The 21,408-nt window shown below is 39.3% G+C and overlaps 1 protein-coding gene across 1 annotated transcript; it reads right to left on the bottom strand.

Annotated features, from left to right (window-relative positions):
- Positions 1–482: 482 nt before the first annotated feature.
- On the bottom strand, positions 483–19,763 carry slx9 (SLX9 ribosome biogenesis factor). Its single transcript, XM_071464585.1, has 7 exons — positions 19,426–19,763; positions 18,985–19,105; positions 5,962–6,030; positions 3,255–3,432; positions 1,984–2,049; positions 1,751–1,866; positions 483–1,668 (listed from the first exon to the last, which is right to left on the bottom strand). The coding sequence occupies exons 1-7, from the start codon at positions 19,588–19,590 to the stop codon at positions 1,640–1,642; spliced, it is 744 nt and encodes a 247-aa protein (XP_071320686.1). The 5' UTR covers positions 19,591–19,763; the 3' UTR covers positions 483–1,639.
- Between the last annotated feature and the right edge of the window lie 1,645 nt (positions 19,764–21,408).

Here is a 21,408-nt window from a genome sequence, read left to right as displayed (position 1 = left end):
AGCAGAGAGTTGGCCCACTGCCACCAGGACAAGGAGTGTAGTTGTTGCCATTTGAGACCAGCCCATAGAACACGTATTTTGTTGTAAAGTCAAGTCTATAGAGGAGTCACCATTGAGTAAGAGCAAAGTCATCAAGAGTGGGATCCTTCTGTTAAGTATGTCATTTAAAGAGAAAGATACTTGCTTCCAGCATTCCCAAAACATGTGCATAAATGACCCTAGGTTGTTGAGCGGATATTGGTCACAATTGGGAGACGTGATGATCTTCATAGAGTGGCACATATAGAAACTTTCTTTTCTTATAAATTATGTGAAAACTATTTGAAATTTATGAGAGATTCAAGATACAAAGTTATAAGTCAAAATTGTTAAAACCATTTTTTTAAATTATGGGAAATGTTCTCGTCACATAACAAATGACATAGTATCCTGTGATTATGAGAAAAACATTAGGGTAAAAAAAAACCTTTGTGACCAGGGGAAAAATAGAGATGTGGATTTTATTTTCAAGTGACAGAAAGAGTTTCTATACAAACATATTTCACTGCATGAAAGAATAAAATCAGTTAAGTTACTGTGGTGTGAAATCCTCAGCATCCACATCCACACCTAATGTCCATGTAGTGCAGCATATGCAGATTTCCAGAGCTCTCCATAACATGTTGATCTGCTTACTAATGACAGTTTGACAATATTTTCATTCAGTTTTGTGGCCTGGTGGTGCCCTGACAAGATGTTTATCTCCATGGATGAGTGGAGTTGCTATGGTTATAGCTGATGAGTCACTGATCTCTTTCTGAATACAACACAATGAGAAGATACTGAAAATAGATGAGTGGGAATGATTGTGTAGGTGCTCACAGAAACCAGGCTGATTTGCTGACCATTAAATGCTTTGATTTACAGCCATCACAAATGCACTTGTAATACAGAACATTTGGTAAGTATTCAGGCCTCTTCACTTTTTTTCCACATTTTCACAAAATTTAAACAAAAAAAATCCCTTATCAATCTGTACTCAATAACCAATAATGACAAAGTGAAAAGACAATTTTAGAAATGTCTGCAACTTTGTTAAAAAGCAAAAACTGAAATATCACATTGACATAAGTATGTGGACACTAGAAATTCAGTTCAAGTTCCTCCCATTCATCTCAAAGATGTGAATGATGGTAAATTCAGCTGATTGGACGTGATTTGGAAAGAAACATAAACCTGGAAAACAAGATTCTGAAGATGAACTGTTTGGTCTCAGGTATAAGCATCATGTCTGGAGGAAACCAGAAGTGATGCTTAGCATTTAGGGAAGTTTCAATTTCTAAAATTCTGTTGTTAATTTGTCATTATAGGGTATTAAGTGTAGATTGATGAGGGATTTTTTTTAAATTTTAGCAACATAACAAAATGTGAAAAAATAAAAGGGCTAGAATACTCTGTATAATTTATTAAGTTTAATACACATTAGATTGGAGTTTTGAATGAATTGTGATTTATTACTGCAGAGGAAATGATAATGATAATTCAACCTAAAGGATCGCCATTAAAGTCATCACTTACAAATGCTACAGTTTATCAGGAACCAGTCAGTATCCTCATCATCCTTTAGTCAGTAGCTAAGAGGTGCACCAGGTACCAGGTATCAGGTTCTTCCTCCAGGGTCAGGTTTCCCTGACAAAGTGAAGTGTAGACTGCAATTCAGGGATCTTTAAAGTCTGTAGAAGCACTTGAGTCTGCTGCTGTTAGCTTGTACCTTGCTCTTCCTCCTGCCTCATCCTCTTCCTCAGCTGCTCACCGATATCAGCCAGAGGGTTCATTTTTCCAGAGAGGGTCTTTACTACGTCGCTGAAGCGGCTGCTCTCTGTTTCTCTGCAATAACAGCAAAACATACACCTGTTAAAAGGTGTGGAATTTCACTGCTAATTGTGCAGGAATGTTGATGGTTCTGAATGTTAGAGAGCAAAGAGGAAGAAAAAAGCTGCTTACAGGAGTTTGCGTTTCTGTGACTGTTTCATCTGACTGAAATCTGTTGGCTCTGGCCTCTTCACAGGCCTGTAGAGAGGAGGGAGGACAAAATGATAGGACTATGATTACACAGAGGACTCAAACATGGACAATATGACATTCCTCATGTCACAGATGACACAGTGCAGAGGCCCCTACAGTGAAGAAGTGGAGGCAGGTGGAGCTAGGTAGAGATACAAGTCAGACCTGACAGCATTTATTCTCTGTACTAGGATATCTTTAATGTAATATTACATAAGGCAGGAAATATTGAAATATTTGATATTATTTGATATCAGCCCAAGTCTATTCTGTACCAATGCCTGTGATGGCTTTTATCTGGCATCTGCATCAAAGGAGGATTTTCTTTGACAGCTTCGCTGCTAACTTGAATTAATTCAGCAAGTGAATTAGTTTTAGTTGTTGTTTCACTGAGGTGATGAAGTTGGTCCGATTCTCGATCCTGGTTCTGGGGTCATGCTGAAATACTGGACCAGGCTGAGTGCCTGTCCTGCTTCATTTCCCTGAGTCCTGTTCAAGCACTGACAATGAGGCCCTGTCTCATCCATTTTTCTGACACAACTGACAGCAGACAAGAGACAAAAGTGTGGATGGACACAGTTCCACATCATCATTTATATGTGAATTATATATGAATCATGGCCACTGGCAGGGAGAAAGTAAAATTTGTAATATGTTGACAATTAACTTTACACTGACTGTGTCAGTATGACCTTGAAGAAGGTGAGAAGAGAAGAAAACACTATGAAAGAAGTTTTATCAGACTCACATTGGAATCAGATCTGAGCCAAGTGTAAATACATCACTCATCATAACAACATCATTCAAACTGCAACTTTTGAGCTGAGCTGCTCCTAGAGCTGTTTCACCACCTTCTACAATCTGATTTTACTTTTTCAAGCTTTGCCTCTGTGCATTGCATTGTGGAAGAATATTCATTAAAAGCACACAGTAGCCGTGTTCCAATTCAGGGGCCACATACTCTGGAGGACATGGTCTTCAGATGATTTCCACTTAGCATCACCAGCACCACCCTTACCATTGTGCCATAATACCTTGTTTTACATTTGGGTGGGCCTCGTGTCATCTAGAAGTTTGGCGTCTCACCTATTTTTTATGCACTTCAGTTTTCACAAAAGAAATGTGAAAATTCTGGAGGACGACACTTGAAAATCAACATCAGCTGTCACATTGACACCTGATGCTTGCTGAACGTTCACCTTAGCACTTACACTTTGTTTTTCCTGCTCTTGCGGCGAGCAGTGAGAGCTGTGGTGGCAGGGGGGCCGATGAGCTGACAGAGCTCTGGCAGGGCGTCAGCAAGTGGCCTCAGGTCTCCAACCACGGGTGTGGCCTGCCTGCGGGCCTCAGCCGCCTGCTGCTCCTGGGCCCGTTTGATGGAGCTGATCTCTGAGAGGAGACGGTGGAAGGTGAGTTACATTCAGGATAAACACTACAATGAGAGTTGAGGAGTGAATATCAGTTAAGAATGAATGGGTCGCTATCTGCTACACTGAACGCTGTTAATATAAAAATGTCAGTCTGAGGCTTTTAACTAGGTCTGGTGCTGGTGTTATTTATATGTTAATTTATATCAGCATCTTCCCAAATCTCAAAGGTATGGTGCAGTTCCAACAAACAACAGTTTTTTAAAACACAGTATGTGGCTGGACTGTGTAAAGTCAATGTGGGAAATGATGGGTGCAGTTGAGAACTTTAGTGGAACCTGCTTGGAAAGTCCCTAAAGCTCAGCTGGTTTCAGATCTTTATCTGTTTGCTTCTCTCCTCCTCTCTGTAGAGTATTTTAATGCAGCCAAATTACAGATAAAGCTGGTCTCATTGACATGTTTTTCTGTTTCTGTTGTCAACAACACAACAAGGATGATATTGTGACTGAAACACAGTGCATTGAAACTACAGAATACAGACTACAGAATATCTTTATTTTTGTTATATTTTTTGTTAAGTTAGGTTCAGGCTTTTTCTGCATCAGATTATTATATTTTGTTCTCTCAAAACATACATTCTGGAATTGAGAAAACATTGATAAACTTCTGTTCTTCCTCATTTGTTTGTATGCCCACATTATAGTTAAATGTGTGCATATCACAGTTTCATAAATGCGGTACAATCAAGTTTCCAAATTCAGCTTGAAAGCAAGCGGAAAACCAGCCCATTATGCTACCAAGATCTGTTAGGAAGCTCAAGGTCTTGTAAAAACAAAGTCATGAACATACAAGCTTCAACTGGATGTCTGGTAAAACAAGCCACTGAGAATATGTAGCCATGTACAGGAAACGTGCCTGGTGCCTTTTCTTCTGCATTCTAGTGGTTATCTGGATTAAAAATATTGACTACTGTGCAAGCCATTTACAATCACGTTTCAAGCTTCAAGTGGTATGAGCCTTTCAGAATATACACTGGTGTAATTCTGCTGTCTCTGCTCTGTATCCATGATCTCAATAAAGCTCATATTTCATTCTAATTTTCTTCTAATTCCTGAAAACTGTCAGCCACGGAGCCAGTCTTGGGTTTCAGCAGGACCGAGTGGCCCAGCCATTAGCACCTAATTATATGCCTGGAGGATACGTGTTGTATTACTGAGGAATTGATTGGCTCAGCAGACGGGGTTCAGTTACTGGCCTGATTGCAACTATAGATGATGGCGGCAGTGATGATGGTAGTGGTAGTGTTGGGAAGAGGAGTTATAATTACACGTAAAGATGGACCTTCATCTAGACAGACCAAAACTCACTGACTCACTCTATAATCAGTAAAGTGTTCTATCTGTGGTGATTATTAACACCAACAATTAAGACTGAAGCTCCATAAAGCAGGCTGTTCTATGTCTATTGTTAAACTGAGCTTCTCGATACGATACGATACAATACGATACGATATGATATGTGTTCAGGTTTTACATATACACAAAAAATTGATCCAAGTTTTAAAAAGTCAAACAATTTTTAATAGCTTTTTGACAACAACGGAGCTTTATGGGGACAGAGGAAGAAGATATATCAGGCTTTGATACACACACAGTAATTGTTAGGAGATTTTCAGCTAATTTTCCTCCTTTCATTGCTAGATAATCCATCAACCAATTAATTTAAATGTCCTATTTTTATCTTTTCATATCTTTCTTGATTATAAAGCAGGTCTAAGATCAGAAACTGAGCTCTAAAATGAGCCGTCGGGACTTCCGTTACGAACTTCCCCACCTCATATGCAAATAAGCAGGTATGCATTGTTTTTAGCCAATCAGACAGACGGGTCCATTGTTAATGTACTTCCGTAGATGTGTGTGTGTGTGTGTGTGTGTATGTGTGTGTATGAGAGTGAGTGAGAGAGCGAGCAAGAGAGAGAGAAAGAGAGCGGCACAGAGTGTTTGAGCACAGCTCTAGGTAAATTAAGGTTTTAGCCATTTGAAAGACTTAAATATTTTTGATTCATTATGAAATTGTGACAGGACTAATTAGACTGTGGCAGAGGACTTCAGAAGAGGAGGTTGTTCTTCAATGTGGCTAGGACGTATTTGCATTCACACTGCTAAAAGAATGTGGCCACATGTGGCACAGACCACCCCCGAATGTGGTCTGAGTGACTGGATCTGAAATGTGTCCTGAGTGTGATCACACCTGAACTTACAGCTGTCCACTTGTGATCAGATCACTCAGGATGGATGTTAATACCAGGTCTGAACAGGGCCTTTGTGATTACCTGAAATCTGCTCAGAGGCTCATGTCATCAGTTCAACTCAACTGACTCACTGAAAGTTTAAAAGTTAATGACTTGAAAACATGACATGTTGCATTTAAGTTTAACAGGAGAAGGAATACCATATAATTATTGGTAATAATATTGTCTAATTTGTAACCTGTATCAGTCTTTGTTTTGTGTACATTCCTTGTGAAGTGCTGTGTATGAATATAAACTCACTGTTAAGCCACCGCTCCCTCCTCTCCTTCATCTTCTCTTTCTTTGACTTTAGCCTCTTCTCTTCTGGGCCTATGAAAACAACAAACACACACACACACACACATACAGTTACATGAGGGCACATGTCAAATCAAGCTGGGATCCACTCAGCAGAGCAAGAAACCTTCCAAGGAAGAAATGAAGAGGCAAATTCATAAACGTGCTAAAGATACATCAAAGGTAGAGCAGGAATGACTTGGCTGCAAGCTACAGCAAGCCTTCACCTTCTCCATGCCCATCCCCCTCATCCCACTAAGCACTTCTAAGCAGAGCTGAATGCACTGAACGAGGGACATTATTACAGATTGACCCCAACACACATTTTCATATTGGCCATCCACTTAATCACAGAGTAAATAATGTTGGTGTGAATTTCTTTCCAAGATCACAACATTGTTCAGGCTTAAACCACTTTGCAGAGCTATTTCAACACCATCTTTGTTAGTTGGTGTTTGTTAGGTTTTGTCACCTCCATCACAGCAGATGCTGTTCCAGGAGACTAGTGGAGCCTCCCCTAGTGATCCCTAAACTGTTTTAAACTACAGCAGCCTTCACAGGAAATCTTTTGTGATGGCAACCCCACATGCATACAAGAGATGTAGATGCACATTTGTATCTGTATCTACATCACTATTATTGATGAACTTTTACAACTTTGTGGCCCAGGAGGTGGAGCGGGTTGTCCAATAATCGGATGGTTGGTGGTTCGATTCCCAGCTCCTCCAGTCTGCATTTTGAAGTGTCCTTGGGCATACTGAACCCCAAATTGCCCCCGATGTATCATCAGTGTGTGAATGTGTGTGTGTATGGTAGGAAAACGTTATATGTGTAGGGAAAAATGTTGTATGAATGTGTGTGTGAATGGGTGAATGTGGCTTCAATTGTAAAGCACTTTCAGTGGTGGTAAAGAAATTGCTATAATTATAATCAAGAGTAAAAGATGCTTAATTAAGGTGTGTAAGGACAAAAAAAAATACTGCAGCAGTTTTTTGTTTAGATATTGAAAAAAAAATTTAATACAGTGATTTTCCTACTTGTTGATTATTTCCTCTGTTTTCATGTGGCTGAATAAGTGATATAAAATGCTGGTAATGTAAAATGTAAAAATGATTAAAATTTTATAGTAAATACAACACCCTTTCCCCAACTTCAGAACCAATACAGATGCACTGGATTTAATGGAAAAAAAACCCACTGGTGACAGAGTTAGCGATCAGGACTTCCTCAGAGGACCATGGTGGTACAAATATAAGGTGATAGTGTGTGTGTATTTCTGAGTATGACAAATACAGTGAAATTCATTTTATACTATTGTGCTTCACATCTCTGAACAGACATTCTACTTAAGCAGTGGTCAAGTTGTCTAGTACAAGTCACTGTCTTCTGGTTTATCTAAATGTAAATCTGTATGTCGGTGTCGATTTTCACAACTGCTCATCCGATCAACTGTATTGCTGACCCACAGAAGTGCAGTGTTGACTGTGAAGTTGGGTGGTGGTGGTGGGCGAGGGCGGTGTAGCACCCATACAATTATTCACATGCACATGCCAGAGTTTTAAGAAAGTCGAAACTCATTGCAGCAGCAATTTCATTTCCCTTTCTGCATTTCATGACAGCAGAAGGTTGGAAAATATCACAGTGCCCACAAACAGGTGTGAGTGGAAAGAAACAGTCGGCTGTATCCAGGAAAAGGGAAAAGAACCAGACCAAGAACAACATCAGTTGCTGGACTTTTCCATTATCTGCTCTAAACAATCCAGGACAGTATTTTCTCCTACTGTGTATTTCCTCTCCTTTCTCCCTTCTTTGTGGTTCTGCTCCTAAGCTCAGTGATATAAATAAAAGTGAAGCCACCAGGAAAAAACATGGACAAATTGTTCATTTGTTCACTAATCAAGGGTTTTTTTATTTTGGGAAAATCCTTTGCTACACAGGAACTTACATTTTATCTTAGTCTGTTGAAACAAGCCTCTTTTCAGTTTCACTTTCTCGCTTGACTAACAGCATGGACATCTGCATCAAGAATTTGCTGATATTTAGTGGAATTCATTCTTCACTCTGTTCATGCAGTGTTTCTTGTGCCACCCACTGCCAAACAAACATTAAGTATATTCCATTTGGCGAGGTGTTCTATTCATGAAACAATGCTGTTTTTTTGTTTTTTTTTGTGATGACAGTAGTGAAAAAGCTCAGTTTTGCCTCCATCTGTCCAGAGAACATGTTTCCAAAATTTGTCTTGATCATCCAGGTGTTGCATTGTAGACTTCAGATGTTGGCTTTTGTAATCAGGTTGCAGGTAAGGTTTTCTTCTGATGGCTCTTTCATGTAGGCCCTGTTAGTGCATTAATGCTGCACTATCACTCCTGCATCAGCTAAAGTTTCCTGCAGTTCCCATGCAGTTGTACTGTATCACAGTTTCCCTTCACTGCCATTTTCTTGAACTAAATCATACAGCCTTACGCTCTCGTCACCTGCCTTACAACTCTTAAGAATTCAATTAAGTTCTAATAAGTTAATAAGTGTTTTTTTAAATGTGTGTTTGCTTGAGGGCTTTTTTACTTCACAAATCAACAAATCAGTCTGGATGTTTTCCTGATATCAAAAAATTGTCAACCATCAAATCAGACCCAGAATTGCTAGAAACATTTCAAATAAATATGCCTTTTAGTTTACATGACATTCAACAATGATGAAAAATAAACTAAATGATACATCGTTGTTTCTGGCCTTGTTCTATCCATTGATCGGCAGCAGCTCCAGCTCTGTAGAGTTCAACGTTCAGAGGCAACCGATAGGCCACGTCATTTCAATGAGCAGAACAGGGTGTGATGTGTTCTGTCTTGTCCCAGCAGCAGCAGCAGCAGCAGCAGCAGGACAGTGTGCTGGCCGATTGATCCCACTAAGTCCAACTTTACGCATCAAGGCTGGAGCAGCAGTTGCAATATTGGCAGCAGGACAGTGTGTCCATGCTAATAAAGGAATATATCAGCCAGGCCAACAGTGTGGATTGATGTATTTTTAATACACTATGGCGCAGAGGAAGAAGATCAGGCTTTGATATGCAGACAATACTTGTTAGTATAGGACATTCAGCTTATATTCCTCCATCCATTGTCCATGAAACTATTATTTTAATGTACCTTACTGCTGAAATTAAGTTTTGATCTGTTTATTGCCAAATGTTATTGCAATTCTGTTCCTGAGGGGAACACAAAAATCTGAACTACATTTCATCACAATCCAGCTGAGAGTTGTTCAACCAACCAACACACATTCAAAACCCTGGGAACCATGCTGCTGGCCTGGATAAAAACAAAAGTGAGCACTGTTTGTGAGGTAAATGTTAACAGTAATCAATAAGACTGACATCAGAACTACAGAAGTACTGAATTTTCCTTTAATGAGCTTCAATTTCCATAGGTGAGTTAGGCAAAAAATTCAGTAAAAGCAAGTATGTACAATATGAAATGTGCTGTGTACATATCCCATGTGCTGGAGTGTAAATGAGTGCTGTTCAGACAGGCACATTATCTCCAGAGATCCTGGCAGCCCTTTATCTGCCACTGCAGCGCTGAACTACACTAGTGTTTCTGCTGCTGTTTGCAGTAAGGAAACAAGCAAAGATAGACATCTGCTGCTGACTACAAATGCGGGTAGAAGTGGAGAAATGTAATCTCTCATGAAGGGGTGGGGGTGCCTATTGTGTTTGTTGTGTGTGTGGAGGGGGTGGTTGAGGTGGTGGTGGTGGGGTAACCACCACTCTGCTCCCACTGGGGGCATCGTCTTCCTGCTGTTAGATGAAATGGATAGCTGTGATTACGGTTGGCTGGAGGCTCTCACCTACCCAGCCCTATTCAGCCCTCTGCCCCGACTCCGCTTCCTGCTCCACACCTTAGCACAACTTCTGGAATGGACTCAACAGCCCATGTCTCACAGAAGCTGGTGGTTGAGACACAGAAGATGAAAAGGTGGATACGTGGCAGAGGAGTGGGTAATATAGAAAGGGTGAGGCTCGGGGATTGGAGAGATAACATAGAACAAAGAAATTAAGAAAACTTCAGCTTTGAGGTTGCTTTAAGTAGGTTTGCAGGTTGTTAAAATGACAGTATGTGTGAGTCCCTGCAATGCCCCATGAGATGGAAATACTGTACATGTCTGATGTATTAGTTAATGTACACTTTTCTCCCAAAATTCAATTTGATCTATCTTTCGAATTTTAAAGGGGCTTAAAGGTAGAGTAAGAGATTGCAATCTAATACACTTTTATCATATTCATGATGTATCTCCTCATGGTCTGCTAGCTGTCTTTCTTATGTGTGTTTCTTATTTGGTGTCCCTACACAGTCCTGGCTCTGTACATGGGAAATAAACAAAGCGGCTTGCATCAAGCCATTTCAGCAAATCAGCAACACAGGGCATGCAAGGTTGTGTATGGGACAAGGGAAAAAAAAAAAGTAAAAAGGGGAGACAGGCGAAAGGGGGCAGTGGAAGCGAGAGATGGTAAATCTGGCACATGCTAAAGAATAGCTCCAATTTAAGGATTACCAGGGTAAGGAGCATTCTACCCTTCCATCACTGCCAGGCTGTGTGTGGCCTGCAGACGAGAGGCTGGTGCAGAGACCGGAGGCGAAGTACATGGAAAAAATTTCTACAGGTGGCGGCGTGATATACAAACTATCTTTTGATTGTACACCGGCCAACCGACATGGCAGCGCATGTGACACTGGCCCAACTTGGATGTGCTCCAGTAGTCCAATAGTCGTGACTGCCAGTCCAACCATGGTAGAGATGTTTGAGAGCTGAAAGGCATGAAGACGGATGCAGTTTGCTCTTGTTTCGGCTTGACTTGTGGGTAATATTAGCTTTGCCAGTAGGTTACGATTGTCTTGTCTAATTTGCTAATGTATGGATTAGCTAACCCTAACTGGTTATTTAGCAAGCAAGTACTGGTGTCAATGGTGTCAGTAACATTAGATTACTTGCCCACAGACATTTGGCTTACTTTCTAGTTTGCTAAGATAATGCTGTCGGTGCAATATATTAACAGGACTATAACTATAACAAAATATGTAGACATAAATTCTATTTTAGGTTGCAGTGTCAGGATGTATTTGTGGTCTGAATGATCGGATCTCAAATGCGTCCTGAATGCGTCTTGATTGCGTTCACACCTGTACTTAGAGCTATCCTCACTGATCAGATCACTCAGGACAGATGTTAATACCCGGTCTGAACAGGGCTCCCGTCTCAGGTGTGAAGCCTTACAACAGCCAGCCACTAACCAGCCTTCTGTCTACCTATTCCTCGTGGTCAAATCTACACATTAACAACACAAGCAATAAGAACGAAAGAGTTCAGGTATATACACTTCAGTCCACAATTCAATTATCAATATATGCACATAACATCCAAATAACCTCTTTCTCAGCTGGCTTTAAAATCTATATATATGACTGATCAAAAAATGATAATCACCAAATGATAACCATAAAATAAAATACTGACAGAATATCTTATAACATACAATTAAACGGTGCCCAAGCCTTGTTGAGATTGACAAGACTTCAGGTTCTTATTTGGTCACGTACTGCATGTAAATCTGTAAGCTGTGAGCAGTGGAATCTGAACATTTACGGAGTGGAATCTGAACACTTATGTTCAGAGTGGAATCTGAGTGGAATCTGAACATTTATGGAGACTGATGATTATTGATAATTGTTGCGTGGATTTTGAAAACTTGGCAGGAACACCACTTCTTATCACTTATTTTCCACCAGTTTCTCACTTTTTTTAAATTGTCCTTGTACGTTTATTAAATGTCATGCAGTGTCTTAAGGCTTTGGAAGAAACTATGTTTTTAATGCAACTCAAATGCTTCCATTTGAGTCTTTAACTAAAATTCCCTTTGTATTTATCGGCACACAGAAAATGAAATAAGACACTCTTTCCTGTCCTTCTTTGTGTATTCTATTTTGTTTGCTCTTTGAGCTGATGGAGATTTTATGTTAAAGTGAAAGCTTCAGCTAGGGCTGGGTATGGTTCAAAATTTTTCAATGCCAGTACCGGTACTGATACCTTGACTTTAATACCTGTTCCTAAACAATACTTTTTTCAATACCAATGTTTTTAAATCAACATCAACAACAACAAAAATACATTACAGAGGCAGAGGCTAATTGTGAAGAGAAAAAAAAAAGATAACTGCTTAGCCGGGATAAGTCAATGGACAAGCGCAAGCTCACCAACCGTATATTAGATAAAGTTGGTTAGTTACTGTCAATCATGCATTTCGTCTTTTGATTTACCTTGCTAGCTATATAGCCATATAATGAGCTAAATGAGGTGTACTCAAGCAATATTCCAGATAACGTTACATCCCAGTTTGTAACTGGTGCTGCGTTCATGTTAATTTCAGTAAAATTAGCAACCTAAATAGCAATGTACAAGTTAGCTGAATTTTTTTGCTAAATGTTAGCTTGCCTGCTACATATACAGCCACTGCGCTGTCCTCAGTAATATCAGATGATGAGGAATCCAGTGGTGATGAAGGAGGCGGACTTGACTGAGAGTAGAAAGGCTCATTCGTTCTTTTTACAGTCGAACATGAAGCAACTTTCTGCTCTTAAATTGATACCACGCAAAGTTAAGTGCCTCATCAAATTTGTTGTGTTCCCGTCCTTTGCTGCAGCGCCTTTGCACACGTTGCATTTCCCTCTACTGGTATCGAGCTTGATAAAATGGAGCCACACTTTTGATTTCCTAGGCATTTTGTTACACTATGCCACAAATACCTGGTGGAAAAAAAAACAAACACATAAACACACACACACAAACACACACACGTTTGTTTCTGGGTATTTTTTTTCCCTTCAGGGCGAGCCTCGATGACGTTACTGTGTACGTTAGACAGCCAATCACCAGCAACCTAAGATCTCGACACAAGTATACTACATGTTTATGGCTCACAGACGCCAAGATTTAATAGTTGGGTATCAAAATCTGGCACCGAAAAAAAATTTATTGTTCAATGCTTGGCAGGATCGAAGCATTTCGTCAGTGCCAAAAATATATTGAAGCTCAGTACCAAGCCCTAGCTTTAGCACATGTTACAGACATATGTAGATTCAACTGGTTAGACTACAGAAAAGTGACTTGGCTTCAACCAGAACAGGAAATCTGCTGGGTTTGCAGAGATTACAAAAAAGCAGTTCCATGTTCAGGAGGGAGAGGAGGGAGGAAAATGGTTTATGGGACATTTGCACAAACAACATGATAGGCTTTTCAATTGAGAAGAGTGAGACATGTCATCCTAAAAGGATTCTGTGCATTTAATGTACATAAAAAATTGAGTGTTAATGAAATATTAGAAGAAGTTTTAGTAACCACTGTGTGTTGTTTCTTTTGGTTTGACACATTTTTGAGAACTTCTACTATAAACAGATCCACCATCCTGACCAAACAACCCTGTGATGAACTGTCTGTTTTCTCACCCACAAACCATTCCCATATTTACAGCATCACATGCAGATAGCATTTCTTCCATTGCATTCACTGATGCTCTGACGCACACTGTCATAACATAATGATGCGAGTAAACATGACAGCTCAGCACAGACAAATTGGCAGATTGCCCTTGTACCAAACAGGAAAACATCAGAGATGGCTATTACAAAACAATGCAGAGAAATAACAAGAACACACATATGGTGACAGGTAAATGTAAGAAATCTAGTTGAAATACATAGATTATTCAGTGTCTCTGATGTGTGATCAACACGCAGGAGAAAAGAGAACAGAGGAGGACAAAAGGAGAGGTCCACCACCCTAAACTGGGCCTTCAGCTGTCCGTCCTGAGCCAACAGGGGCTCCACACTGCTGGCACTCTGAGCCCAGTTTGTGTAAGGCCTGACATACGCTGTGCTATTGTTTTGTTAAATCCCAACTCAAACTGTACGAGTAAATCGCATGCGATGAAAAACCAAAGCTGACGATTTATGTGCTCACACTGTACAGTCTGATGGTCGGCTGCGACTTGACTGCTCACACTATTCGTGCATAAACGTTGGATTACTTACATTATTTTCATTACTTCAAGTTCAATGTTATCCATGATGCACAGTCCATTAATCTCAGTCTTGTGTCGCCATGCTTCTATGTCTGCTCCTGTTTACTGTTTTTGCGCAGGCGCAGTGAGGGAAAACCACTGAAAGCAGGGGAATCGGCTCTTGGCTCTGCCTCTACTGTGCGACATTGTCACGAGGGGCAACCAAAATTTCTGACAGGTTTGAAATCCATCCAACTGTCTGATTGTTCATCGAACGGCTCATCAGCTGTCGTTATCCCCTGTACACTATAGAAACACTGACAAACGATAAAGCTGAAATTCAGCCTGAATTCAAAAACAGTCATACCACTCAGAATTCAGCTCATTATCGGACTGAAATTGTACAGTGTATTCCCAGCCAAAATCAGAAAACCCTGAAGCCACCTTTCTTAAAAATGAAACACTGCTGTCAGCCAAGGACACTGAACAAGGGGTCTGAGATCTGCTCTCTGTAGGTGTTGTTCCATGTGCAAGTCTCCATTGGATGTCTGCTGCTTTTCCACAGTCAGCTTGTAGAGGGACCACCAGCTGCCATTTAGGGGGAAATTTCAGTCCACCTCAATTCCTTCACAACCCCTCGCCTTGTAAAAAGGGGTTGTAAGACTGGTCAGACAGAGAACAGTTAATGCTCTGCTGCTAATGCTGGGCAGCAGAGACCTCCTTCACAACTCTGTTCATCAGCCTGAAAGATATGATGTTGGTGTTTTCACACAAGGCATCTTCATCAGATTGTCCAGTTTGATAGGACTGGCTCGCAGTCTGACAGACTGAAAGATATGTAAATGATGAGCGAATATCAAAGTACCTGTGTCGCTTCAGGCATGTTAACTGACATTGAATCCATTCGTACTTCACAGCACACTCACTGATTCAGGAATAAAGAATATAGTTCTGGCCTGAAGGAAAAAAACTGAAAAGCCTAATTGTTTTAATACATAATACATTTTGTTCCAATGACACTTGAATGAAATGCTGACACCTGCTACAGTGGAACTTATACAAGTTAATGACCATCACAGTGGTAGCCTTCATCTTTAACCACATCCAGACTCAAAGAGGATAACTCTGTCTCTCTTCTCTCATGAGCCTTTCTGTTTACAAAAAAACTGCTTCTATTCCAGAGGAAGGAGAGAGAATCAAACAGGACATCATTGGTTGTCACTCAGGCAAGTCAGAGGACATTCACATGGAGCTAGCTGGATACCTCAAGTATTTGAGGGATACTAAACCTTACTCATATTATCAGGGACCCTGAGACTAAATGATAGAAAATGTGCCTACCATATATATATAGAAAAATAACTCTGGAGCTAAAACCCAAACACCTAATTCATTTGTCTAGTATGAAATTCCAAATGTTTTTACATACTATAGACAATATTACGCCAAAGCTCTGTACTATCAGTCTGCAATGATGAATCATTACTGCTGTAAGATACTGTCTGATGATCAGGTCATACAGCAGAACTAGGACATTAAAGAGCCATACCAGCATTTCTCATTGTTATAAGTGCCATATTGTATGAAGTCAGATGTCCATGTCTTTTTTGATTATAAAGCAGGTCTAGGTTCTATATTAACACTATGAAAGTAACTTAATGTTTTAGTGGAATAGTGGAAAAGTGTAAAATATGGGACCTTTAAAGGTCTTCTGGTACAAAACATGTAAACTGAACATCATTGCTAACCATTTTTCAAACCATGCTGTAGAATTGTAGGTTTTTTTTTATTTTACTTTCCTCACCTTCAAGTGAGACAAACATTAATTTGTTTATTACAGCATGAAAATTAACTTACACAGACTACAAACTATAATTGCAATATGGCCAAGTGCAATATCCAAATTGCAGGAGCTGCAAAACAGAAAAAAGAAAAAAAAAATCTGAGGAACTGCAGTTTTTTTATTAAGGTAAAATGTGTCACAACATTGTTGTGCATTGTTAGCACCATAAGTGCTGTGGTGCTACAGAGATGGCCCAGCCTACAAATCATATTCTCAAGACATAAGTGAAGCTTGTTTGGTGCAAGCCTCAACAACAATCACCTCATAATTTTACAATCAAACACAAAAATGATCATTCCAAATGAAACTGTGATGCAATATCTGCAAAAATAATTGAAAAATTATTTGCATGTCGTGCAGCCCCAGCTGAAATGATAATTTGACATGAATTTCAAACTATCAGTAAACCATTATTCATTAACTGTCACCTTGATTCCTTTGTCCTTTTTCGCCATTTCCTTCATATTTTACAGATTAAACAAACTATCAAAGCAGATTAGTCAATAATGAAAATAATTACAGAAATTATGGTCATGATATAGATTATCACACTTAAATAGGTTTCAAGACTCAACATGAAGTGTGGAAATGAACAGAAATCAGTGGCTGTCTGAAAAGAAATAAAACACTAAAACATGTTTTGAAAAACAGCAGTTCTGTCAGCTTTAGTGTATTGCAATAAATTGGCTTTCAGGACACTTGCAAAACGCACTTACAAAAAATTTTTTTTTTCCATTTTAACCTAATCACATCCAGTTTTGTTTTTTTTTAATTATCAGCCTCTCGTAAGAGTAAGACATTTTATTAAGAAAATGCCCTTCAACTGAGACAGCAGCAGTCTCAGCACCCTCCACCCGAAACAAAGAAACACTGATGCAGCTAAACCTTGATTTCATGCATAAGCTAAATTTATACAACGCCTACTCTATAAATAGCAGCGTGCCGTTGTCTGGTGAGGTCTTATGGTTCTTAGCAGTGTGCTTAGCATCCACCACTCTCTTCATCAGACACATCCCAGTTCACTTTGATTATCTTTTTTTTTTTTTTGTCCCTCAGCAGCTCTGCACAGATTTGTGTGCCAGCCTTTTTCAGTGACTGATTCAAACCTGGAAGGAGATGTTCCAGCAGACCTCATTAGAAGAACAGAAATCCCCAAAAAACCTTTGGCCTGCTGTGGCGCTGCCATTGCATGAGGAGAACATTATGCAAGTCTTATGCACCATCTAGTGGCCAGACAACACAACTGTCTTATAGACAGTACTTACTTAGTGAGCAGGTATGTATTATCTAGGTGTGGTTTAAAAAGGTTTGGAAAACACTGTCATAGAAAACATTGTGTTTGCTTCACTATTTATTTTCACTGTTATGCATGACCTCTTTCTTTTGTGCTTTTTTTCTCCTGCTGTCTTGTTACCACACACAACTCACATCACGGCCCATGCTCCATAGCTTTGTCTTTATGGTCAGAGATTACTCTTCCGATGTGGCTTATCAATTTAAAGTAGTAGCATTAAAAACAGAGCTTGCTTTGTCAGCAGGCAGAAAGCGGGACAATAACAGGTTAAACACACAGACTGTATCAGCAGCAGTGTCATCATTATAACAATAAATTGTCATGGCTTGGTTAGGTGTAGGAAAAGATTATAGTTTGGGTTACAATAAGTACTTCCTTAACATGTGATGATCTCTGTTGTCATGATTACAATAATAACAACTTTGTCGAACGGTCACACACACAAACAACTAGCATAGTTCGAAATCACAACTGCTGGGGCAGATTCAGGCAAAACAAAAGGGCTGCAACTGGACACTCAAGCCTCCTCTGTGCACATTACTTATGCAGACCATCTTACTTTGTGCCAGAGGGGTCATTCCTGTAAGCAATTATTATTATTATTCTGTATAAAAAGTTCTGCACCGTGTCACAACTTCATGTGTAAAAGCCTCAGATTTTCCCATAACTACACCACACTGCTCATACTCCAATTCAGTTCAATTCAATTTTATCCATTCATCATTTATTCCTATGTAACTTTTTCATCCACTGTTTATCTGTCCAGTACTGTTTATAATCTTCACTAGGGTAATTACAGCACAATAATCTTTATTTTAAAGCGGAACTACACTCAGCCTACACACAAGGAGCTGCGATTATGTTATCAGGGTTATTGCTATATATATCATCTCTATATCTCTTGGTTGGACAAGATACATTTATGAAATGTGTTTTTGAATCCGTCTCCTGTGAGTCATCTAACTTTGCAATACCTAACAGCTTGATTACCCCTTTAATGCCTGCATTATTTCAAGCCTCTACTGCATATACAGTGGGGTCCAGGAGTCTGAGACTACTGTATATTGTATATTCAGTAATACATAATCATAATAATAATCAGTGCATCTTATTCAACAAATAGATGACACCATCTATCTACAATACTGAGCACTTTCATTGTATAATTCAATATTTATTTATATTGAGATTATGGTTATACTTCAGTTCAGTTTCTACTTTTTAGTTGGTGTTTGGTCTTTTACTTGCTGCCTTAAAGCTATGATATTTAACTTTTCCATATTAAAATGTCTTAAAATGACAAGATCTATTTTATATATTTTTGAGTTGTGTACTTAGATTATCCCAAGTGCTTCCAGCAATTTTCAAACCTAGACAATTCTCTGATTTTAATCATGGTATTACATTTAATTTGGTTGCCTGTCAAAATGCCATCATATTCTTTTTCTGCATGCATCAGTGTTTGTGGTCTGTTTCTTTAGGAGAAGAGGAGACCTGGATAATTCAGCTCCAGGTAAACACCTCCTGAACGTCTGATATTGAAGGAATCCAAACCAAGAGAAGCTGACGACAATGGTGGTGAAGACAACAACTCCCATGATTGCATGCTACTTCACAACGTCACCCAACTCAGTTCTTCCTTAATGTTTTAATGGTTGATGTGTGTGGATGTCTTGGGTCGTTAAAGTGACTTGGTTGCCGCCAGTTTTCCATCAGGATAAACAATGTATCCTTAAATGGATTGCAAAGATATAAGTGGGTGAGGGAACAACTGAACAGACCAACCTCAGCAGCAAATCTTACCTTTCTTGGCAGGTATGGGTACATCTGCACTTTCCTCACATTTCAGTGTTTGCACCAGCGCCTCTGGAGTGATTTTTGTGCCAGCAAAGATCCCAGTGGGGAAAGAGCTCTCTGTCAGGACCTATAAGGTTTGAGAATATAAATAAACGAGTGCAAGTCTATTATCTGACAGATGCATACAATAATTACACTAATTATACAGTTAGTAAAATGTTGTCATTATATTATTCGATTTTTGTCAGTAAGAGTGAAAAATATTTCATTTTCACTGAGTTGAATATCTTGCCCAATGATGCAATTCTATCCTGAAATCACCTGTGTTTGATAGTCGCACACGAACGCACCTGGTAAAACTAAATGACTACATTTACAGATTTTGAGATTAATGTCCGCTCAGTGTCACAGACAGCGTCATTTATTTCAAGATTTCTCCTAACACACCTGTTTGTCCCTCTGCTTGTTCTCCACACATGGAGGAGTAACGCTGTGTAGGACTGGGAGAGGAGACAACACAGAGCCGGAGGCCACACAGGGGCTGCTCGGCCTGTCCAGCTTCACCGCCTCCTGGTGAAGCCTCTGACGGACATGTTTTATCTTTCCAACCATCTTAATCTATGTTATGTTAAACTTAACTAAGCTGTTTCACTCCGGCTGCCGCGTTTCAGCTCCCTGTATCGACGGCGTGTGGCGACTGTCAAGTCAACTACACTCACACCGGAAACTTCGTCTTCTTCCTATGTAGTTGTATGACGGTTGGCAAACAACTTTTAAGTTCATTACCGCCACCTTCTGAAATGGAGTGCGGATCGGAACGACTACCATGAGTTACATTATATTCCGCCCGGTCTTTTCCGGACTCATGTGAATGTGAACTCAGCTCCATACCCTGCGTGCCCTGAGTTCAATTGCAACAATATTCTTAGTTCAAACTTCATATGTTCTTTTTTTCAGTTTGTGCTTGAGAATCTGTCTTTCTTGCTGGTATTAAGGACAATAAATAATTACATGTTCCACTGTTTCCTGTAAATTGCAATTTTCACACATCCCACTTGTATGTTTACCCATCATTATAAGTGTACTGTTAAGATTAGTATGTCCAAATCTCATCCTTGAGATGATGTCTTCTTCTTGTTTAGTTCAGCTGCTTTCTCTCATTTCTCCAACTTTCCTTGTATATTGTAATTATGTCTGCCTTCAGTTTCCCTGTTCCATTCTTCTTGCCATTCCTTCACCATTGTTGATTTAATCATACATTTAACTTCAGCCTTACTATAACTTACTGCCATATCTACTTATGATTTTTTTGGTTGCATCTTTTGCATATATGTCAGCAGCCGTCTAATTCCTGAAACTGTTCCTCCTTTCAACAGTTTTCTCAATTCCTCCAGATTTTCTTCAATGGAGAAACTCATTTTCTCTCACCTACAATCCATTTCTCCACTATTTCTTTTCTACACACTGTTTGCAATTTTATGTCTTTATTTCTGTGCTCCACAGAGAATTTTTGCATTTTACAAACTGCCATACCATAACACCTTCACCATTTCTATCTCCCCAATTGCCTTCTTTAATCCATTTGTCAAAGTGATTGGACTAACAGATGAGCTCGTTCCCTGCCTTGTATTTAAGAATTATCTCTTCCATCAAACCCTTCTTCCTTACTTCTTGCCTTTCCTCATCCTCTTCTAATGACCGTTTACCTGAAAGCATCTTCTGACTATCCTTAGTACCCAGTCACAAATCAGATTATGCCAAATACCACCAATTCAAAAATCATGCTTCTCTCACCGTCACAGCGCTGATACCAGAAACTCTTATTCTTATTCTTTCTTTTTTTTTTAGTGGCAGATGACAATCAGCGTTAAGGTGCGCTACAGCCACCTGATGTTGGTGTGTGGACCTGCAGGTGGTTATCTCTCAATTTTATTGCAAAGGGTCCACCAACATTGTCTCTTTGCTTTCAAGTACAAATTTTATAACCTTGCTTATATTTAATTAAATTATGAGTTTGTCTTAATATCCTGAGAGTTTTGTTCCTTTCTCTCACTGCTTTACCACACTCAACTGTCCACCAAGGAACTGTTTTTTTCTTCTGCTCATATATATATATATGTATATATGTGTATATATATATATAAATATATATATATATTTATATATATATATATACACACACACACACACACACACACACACACACATATATATATATATATATATATATATATATGTGTGTTATATATGTTTGGTTCCTTAGGTATGAGATGAGGTATTATTTTTCCTGTGCAGGGATGCTTCTGTTTCTCTGCAGCAACCTACTTAATGCATCACAATGTAGCTTGGTGTCAACTTCATGAAACTCATCCTCAGCTTTCCAGTTACATAAGGATTTATTGAAGTAGCCACTTAATAAGAACAAAATCA

This window comes from Trachinotus anak, unplaced genomic scaffold (assembly GCF_046630095.1).
Source record: "Trachinotus anak isolate AG129_WGS33_773 ecotype Australia unplaced genomic scaffold, CSIRO_AGI_Tana_v1 ptg000026l, whole genome shotgun sequence".
NCBI classification, from domain to species: domain Eukaryota; kingdom Metazoa; phylum Chordata; class Actinopteri; order Carangiformes; family Carangidae; genus Trachinotus; species Trachinotus anak.
Note: the sequence above shows the minus strand (reverse complement) of the source record. Positions and strands in the feature narration are given on the sequence as shown.

Bases quoted from the DNA above. Each gene is read 5' to 3' on its own strand.
- slx9 (XM_071464585.1), bottom strand. From the start codon at position 19,590: ATGGTTGGAAAGATAAAACATGTCCGTCAGAGGCTTCACCAGGAGGCG. The intron at 3,433-5,961 runs GTGAGTTTATAT...GTCTCCTCTCAG, and splicing joins GAGGGAGCGGTGGCTTAACA to AGATCAGCTCCATCAAACGG. The intron at 1,867-1,983 runs GTAAGCAGCTTT...CTGTTATTGCAG, and splicing joins TCACAGAAACGCAAACTCCT to AGAAACAGAGAGCAGCCGCT.